Source organism: Astyanax mexicanus, chromosome 11, assembly GCF_023375975.1.
Source record: "Astyanax mexicanus isolate ESR-SI-001 chromosome 11, AstMex3_surface, whole genome shotgun sequence".
In the NCBI taxonomy this organism is placed as follows: Eukaryota; Metazoa; Chordata; class Actinopteri; order Characiformes; family Acestrorhamphidae; genus Astyanax; species Astyanax mexicanus.
The window spans coordinates 6448685-6455997 of record NC_064418.1 but is presented as its reverse complement, the minus strand read 5'-3'; the positions used below and the strand labels follow the sequence as shown (position 1 = coordinate 6455997).

At 36.2% G+C, this 7313-nt stretch overlaps 1 protein-coding gene across 1 annotated transcript; it reads right to left on the bottom strand.

Annotated features, from left to right (window-relative positions):
• Positions 1 to 1091: 1091 nt before the first annotated feature.
• On the bottom strand, positions 1092 to 7113 carry si:dkey-192g7.3 (uncharacterized). The gene is made up of 5 exons (XM_049485005.1): positions 7008 to 7113; positions 4883 to 4923; positions 3447 to 3782; positions 2836 to 2963; positions 1092 to 2088 (listed from the first exon to the last, which is right to left on the bottom strand). The coding sequence occupies exons 1-5, from the start codon at positions 7019 to 7021 to the stop codon at positions 2026 to 2028; spliced, it is 582 nt and encodes a 193-aa protein (XP_049340962.1). The 5' UTR covers positions 7022 to 7113; the 3' UTR covers positions 1092 to 2025.
• Between the last annotated feature and the right edge of the window lie 200 nt (positions 7114 to 7313).

Genomic DNA, 7313 nt, shown 5'->3' with positions numbered 1-7313 from the left:
CTAAATAAACACAAATAAACCCATGAGTAGGGCCCATGAGAAGGTCGAGCATGATGACCACATCTCCCCTTATATAGAATGCATAGTCTGCACTCATAATGTACCGTGAGTATCATTACATACCAATAATATAACCTTAGCATTTGTTTTACAGTCACTTTTTTAATTTAAAAATATAACATATTTTAATTTTAGTCATAAATGTTTTCAAAAAGCTTCATCACCTCAAGTGTATTTAAACAACATGGCTTAAAACTCGCCCACCACACAATAAATGCTAGCATGCACTTCCTCTGAATAAGAATAAGAGCACAAACTTCTTGGAAATGCAGAAATATTTTTGCACAGCTGGCCGGTCAGCTTCCATACGCCTACACTGTCTAGAATTGTGACAGTGATAGGAAACATCCTTACCACCCAGACAGAACAAGGCCAGTCATGTTCCCAGGGACTCCCAGCCAGGGAAGGTTCTGGCCTTAACAGGGATCCATTAAAGGCAGGGCCGGTGTTAGACTGTTGCGCCACTCATAAACCTTTCCATTATAACGTCAGTGCTACCCTCTATAATCTATTGTTTTACTGTCCTCAACATAAAACTAAATCAAACATAAATCACATGTATCTTTTATCTTGATGTTGCTTTATGCCCTCTTTGATCTGGCAGCCAACCAGTATAAATAAGCAGTCAGCAGGAACCGGCAAGGAAGTTTTACTCTGGCAACTGACCATCCCTTTTTATTTCCTCAACAACAAGTTCACTCGCGCACAACTAATCCAGCTGATCTCTGTACTGTGAAAAATCAAATCAAGCCAACCTAAAAAATTCCAAAGTACCTGATTTCACTGTTTTTTCAGGTCAACTCTGTGCATGGTGTAATCTTTTACATCTCAGTGAAGGTGGATTATAGCGTATACAAAATATAAAAAGGTCATCCAAGTGTTGAATAGTATGAAATAATTAACTATTGGGTTCCAGCTTGGATTTTAGCTATACAAGCCAGTTATGTCCAGAAAACATTACAGCCTGAACTAATTGTGAGATCATATTGGAACACATTGGGCAAAAAAATAAAAAAGCCAAGTATATGAAATAATATATACAAAACAAGTTTATTGGTGGTGATAACATCCATAATTCTGCTTTACAAAAATATATGTTGTATTAAATACAAGCAAGCAAATCTATCCCATAGGGAGTACACTACAAGAATGAAAACACACACCAAAAGAAAGCCATCCCAGATGGATAGGTTAAGTATAAAATCAATTATAAAAAGTAATGCCAAAGCACACATCTGATCCATTTCTACTCTCAATGAATAGAGCACAGAATAACATTTGGGTGATGGTGTCCCTCTGTTATTCAGTGAATGTCCTTTTGATTTAATGCACCACTGACCTTCAGAAAAAGTACAATATGATTGGACAGCAAGTAAAACGATATCCAGGAAGCTATTCACTCTCTCTGTTCTTCCAGATTCAGTTTCATTCATCTCTCACTTAGTTACTTTAATACATTCATTAACCTTTCACCTACTTCCTGCATGTTTTCACTAGTTCTGTTCAAGCCCTGACAACACTGTACATTCAGTAATTCGGCACTTGTTTTCCAACATGGTAACCCCCCCCAAAATACAGGTTTCATGTGTCTACTATGACCTGTTTTTCCTGTTCCAGTCCAAAGACAGCACTGCTTACTTTAATATCAAAACACTGAGAGATAAGATTATCATGTGAAATTTGAATGTCTGAAAATGTTGTCAAGCTGCAATTTCACAGTATCGCTCCCCCGCTGCAGAAACATCTGCCCTAGTACAATCGATCACAGTAGAAAAAAAGCCTACCAAATCAATTTCTGTAAAAATGTACATTACAGTACAATAGAATATGTATACAGGTGATCAACACCATGAACACAATTCCAAATGCCCAAGAACAGTCCAGCTGTTAATCTCGTACTGTCCAAGCTGTCCAAGCCATGATTCATGGCTCACCCAGGAATGAAGGTAAACTTTGTGGTCTTCGTCACACAGGGCTGTGATCCATTATTGGAAGTCCAGATTGTGGGTCCAGATGATTCTCCTGTAACTGTATTAAACAAATCTGAATTAAGAGACTGAAAACAGGTCAAGGAAACCAATATATATAAGGTAAAATGACTTATACTGACTAAAGCCATAAATTTAACTTAAAAATTCTGACTGGCTTCATATGTCAAAAAACACAAAACTTGAAAAAACCTGAAGCAGAAGCCAATATAACCTTTAAAGCAAGGCTCACTGCTTAAAGGGGAACTCCACCAATGACATGTAAACAAATTCAGTGGTTTGGTGTGAAATGTTTAATTCTATAAAAACCTGGCAACTTCTATTTTCTATTTTACAGTGTGAGATAGCATTTCTTGAAATGGATGCACTGCAAAAATAGTCATTATATTTACTATCCACATGTTTACAGTAAACATAAAAATCTTTACAAAAAGTCTTAATTGAGCTCTTTTAACTCTCAGCTATGAAATCTACACTGTTAACAAGTGGTTTGTCTGTTCAAGGCAAAAAGAAATTAAACTGTGTTTACTGAATTCAAATACTTCAAACAAAGATGTGTGTATATACACATTATTCTAAATGTGTATCCGAATCAGATAAACACAGCTAAATTGTTTGTTAGCATTTTTTATTGTATTGAATGAAATAATTTTAAGAAATGTTACATTTCTTTGTGACCAATTCTGGATTTCATGTCTGCATATAAATGGAATTCCCAGAATTCTCAACAAAAAGAACATACTGTTTGTTAAAGACAAATGTCTTTATCACAGTAAATTATTCTTACCATTCTTTGACGACGTCTCCTCTTTAGCATGATCCCAATTATTATGATTGCCAGAATTATTACCATGATAGCCACCAGTGATAAGGAAGCGGCAACCGTGTTTGGAGGTGGTTGTTGGGTGGGTGTTTCTAAAACAAAGAAAACATATTTGTGAGTTTTTAATTGCATATGGAAATAATGTATGAATAAAAAAGACTGTAAACCAGATTCACAAAGCACACAGCTATAACACACTAATAGTGGATACATTAAAACATTTCATTTAGTATTTAGCATTTCTCTACAATTGCTAATTCTGGCAGTTTCCAGTCTTATCTGCAGGGGGACAGTGTGGCTGCATGTTTTCATTCCAACCGAAAGAGGAGCACACACTGACCCTCCAATGAAAACATGCAGCTATACTTGTCATGCAGGATAAGACTGGACAGCCCTGAGTTAATTCAAAAGTGAAAATAATTCAGTCGTCCTTAAACCAGTGTTCTGGAACCCTAAGATGGTCCAGTTTTGTTCTGCAACCCAAGATACAATACATGGGGCATAACTGTGAGCCATCAGAAGCCTCCAGAGCACTAGTTTGTGAACCACTGGTTCAGTGTATTCTAATTGCTTACCTACTCTTCTTTGGTTAATTTTCAAATAAACATGGGATTCATTGAGAGATTTGTCGTCATCCATGGTGTAACATGTATATTTCTTCTCATCAGCCTCAGTCACTTGGCGTAGAAGCAGAGAACATTGGCGTTCCTTAATTCCTTCACTCAGGAAGAGACTCCTGTTCTTGTATGGATGATCTGGTTCATTTGTCTTTTCCGCTGACTTCTTATAATGGTTCACAATAGTTTTACCAGCTTGCCATACAACTTTTTCAGTTATGGTAGAGCAGGTACATGGCAGGATCACGTTCTCCCCAACGGAGGCATGGACTTCTGATTGTGCTGCAGTTCTATCTGTAAAGAAATGTGAAAAAATAAATGATTTAGATAAAAATGTAATTGTGAATTTATTGGTTAATTCAACTATTAGGAAAAAGTTGGCTTTTTGTAGAAGCCTCGTGATGTCAATGTGAAACCTTCCATTCACTATCTGACGTCAAGTTGTGGGTTATAGTGCTGATTCCACATTTCCATTTCATTCAAGCCTTAAGGTTACATGACCCTGGTGGCTGTTTTTGTTGTAGAGCGATGTTTTACATTAGTCTAAATGTTGCATAATTAGCAAATGCTACTACAAATTGAACACAGTAATGCAAACTTGTATTAAAATTTCAGGAAAAAAATAAAAGATATATATATTTGCTTGGGAATAAGATAGAAATGGCAAAGATTCACATTGAATATAATGCTAATGTGGTGAAAAAGAAGAAGTGAGAGCATGTCGTGTAGGTCAGCTCATTAGTATTCTGACTGTTTTCAAGATTCAGTTCCTTCTTCTAAAAGAGAACAGTGTTCGTGTTTTTCAATCACAAGAACAACTTCCTTCATCACAAGGACAGGTTTATAATATCTGTCTACTGAGTACAAACACTCTCTCCCTCTCTCTCTTCCTCCCTCTCTCACAAACATACTACTCACTAAGGAAGGAAATTCGCACGATGCCAGCTAGCCTTGTATAAATCTAATCTTGGGCAAACACATTTTCACCTCACTCCTGATACTGCAGTCTTTACTAGGCCAGTAAAAAGATCAGAAATGGAAAGCCTGAGTCACCAGGCAGCAATCTTAAATCACTCTACAAAAAAAAACAATCATAATCTTCTCGTGCAAAAGGGAACACACCCAGTAGAATTACTCACTGTAAAAGAAAAATACAAGCATGCACTCAAAAGCAAACTAAAGAGTGTGCACTTTGCTGCAACATGTGCTGGCCCGTGAAATAGGAAACATTTCTGTCAGTGGGTCAGGAAAAGGGCTAGTCACTTATCTACCCCATATAATCTCTCACATGGACATGCTGTTATTCAGTCCAGACTTCCTGTGACGCTGCAGAAACGAATATTGTTTGGACTTTATTGTCCAAAGTCTGAAGCCACGCACAGACACAAACTTACCTAAGCTCAGCACTGCTAGGAGCCACGCCATGAGAACAGTCCTAAAGAGAAAAGAACAAGCCAGATGTAAAAATATGTCACATCACAAGTATGAGCTGATGCAATGTTTCAACCACATGTTGATGTAGCAACTCATACTAGTGTGAGATTTGTGAGATGGCAAATGTACAACATTACCAGGATTTAATGTGTTGTTATCTCATTTACTGGAACAAATAGAGTCCCAGTGCTGTCTTACACCCTGAGTGGAATGTCCACTGGTTTATACAAGGCCAGTTGTGTTTTCTTTTATGCGTGCAGCCAAATTTAAATATTTATAGCTGAATATAATGGAACATTTGTCTTAGGCTGAATATCAAACACAATTTTTTTTGTAGTTTTTCATAAATTTGGCGCCATATTTTTCTTTAAGATTGCATAAATGAAGTAGCTTGTTATTATAATTGTTGGGTATAAATTATTATTATTATTTTTTTTTTTACTTTTTACCTAGTGCTTCTTTTGTCATTTGTGGCCAAACAATTTTGGTTGCAGAATATTCAGTGCATCTATATTTCAAATTCTAATAATATTAATTTGTAAAAAAAAAAAAAAAAAAAAAAAAAGCATATGATTTATAATAGCCCATATCTGTTTACCCCCAGCATTATTAAACACAGTGATTTTAGCTGATGCCCCATACAGGGTAACATTTCTAGCAATAGGGGCATAGAGTTTCCTATGCAAAGAAAATATCACTATAATATTCCTGTATTTGGACTGAATGAATTTTGCAATCTGTTCATCTATCCTACCTAAACATATACAGTTTTTAATAAACTATAACAAAATCTGTGCATTTTTAAAGTTCTCAGTGACTTGTTTTAAAAGTCAGGGCCTTCAGAATTATACAAATAAAGAACTACTTTGAGCTACATGTTAATGGTGTAAAAGTAGTGATTTCTTTGCATGGTCAACACTATCTCTAGCATTGTGAGCCTGCTGGAAGCATCGGCTGGAAGTGCTGTATTTTGGAACGCTAAGGGTGAACGGAGGTGAAATATTCAACAAACGTTTGTACTTGTTATCATGTTTCACTACAACCCAAGTTCATTTCACACTGGAGTTCTCCTTTAAATTTTTTTAAGCTTAAAATGGCAAGCAGGACCTCAGACCACCACCACCAGGAGATATTAAGTGTGTATATTAACCAGTTACCAGTTTACATATTTGCTACTCATTATTCATGCGCATAAATCAGTAGTAACTAACTAAAAATTCCTGACATTCTTTTTCTTTAAGCCCAAATTCCAAAGCTATGATCTGCATTCAGAGCTCAAACTTTCACTTTTATTCAGGCTGCAGACCACAGACTAATAATCTAAATTATAGCCTTATCTCAAACAGTGACACGTAGACAGCTATCCTTTAAAGGAACTGCAGGCCTGATTTAAAATATGTATAAATCTAATATAAAACAAAAAAGCACAACTTTTGCTTGGGATTAGCCAGTCTGGTTTAACCCTTTATGGCACAGATTTAATTTATTTTTTGGAAGAAATAAAATAATAACTACTATTGCTTTAGTGTCTTTTTATTCATAATAAAAGTGATTTTGCTGCATAATGTTGCCATTTAGCTATAAATAAAAACACTGTTTTAGTAAGTTAACAAAAAACAAAATTATTTTTTGATATTTTGTGAAAAATGTTAAAATACAGGCATTAAACTTTTAAAATTAAAACTTTTTTTTTAAAATAATAAGGCATGGTGTAATAATCAAAAAAGTGCTTTCCTGCCTGAGGGCAACACCATGTCATAGTATGAATGAGCTGGTCTGGTTTGATGTCTGTGTGTTCAGACACTGCTGCGTGGATATACTCAGCTTCTTGATAATTTATTACTGTTTACTACTGTTTTCTTCTTTATATTATCTGACTGTCATGGTTTGCAATTTCAGACAAATAACGCGAGCCAAGTATATGTGACTCTTCACTGTAACAGTGTAAAGCTTAACTAACAGTGATGATTTGCAAACAGTGCACACAAACTCAAAACTGATTAAAAAAATGAATTCAATAAAGCAAGAGTGTTAATTGCCCTCCCTTTTTTTACTTAGAACAGAAATAAATCCATTATTTCTTACCGTACAAGAGCCATTCTGATTAAACCTCCGGGCACGTAAGTAGATACAGTGTTGCTGTAAGACAGTCTGTACTGCTTGTGATCCCGCTCAACGAAACTCTGCCCCTTTTCCTCTCCCGCCTACACTCTCTCTCTCTCTCTCTCTCTCTCTCATACACACATACACACGCACACGCACGCACACACACACGCACACTCTCGCTCACGTTTAACTCCACGGTCGCCTGCATTGGGCTTCACATTCTCCAAAGGATCGACTCCTCGAATCTTTCATTCCACTCCCACTAAAACTTTTCCACCACAACAG

Excerpts from the sequence above, each read along its gene's own strand:
- si:dkey-192g7.3 (XM_049485005.1), bottom strand. Across the intron at positions 2,964-3,446 it reads AATTAACCAAAGAAGAGTAG|AAACACCCACCCAACAACCA; the intron begins GTAAGCAATTAG and ends TCTTTGTTTTAG. Across the intron at positions 2,089-2,835 it reads GGAGACGTCGTCAAAGAATG|TTACAGGAGAATCATCTGGA; the intron begins GTAAGAATAATT and ends TGTTTAATACAG.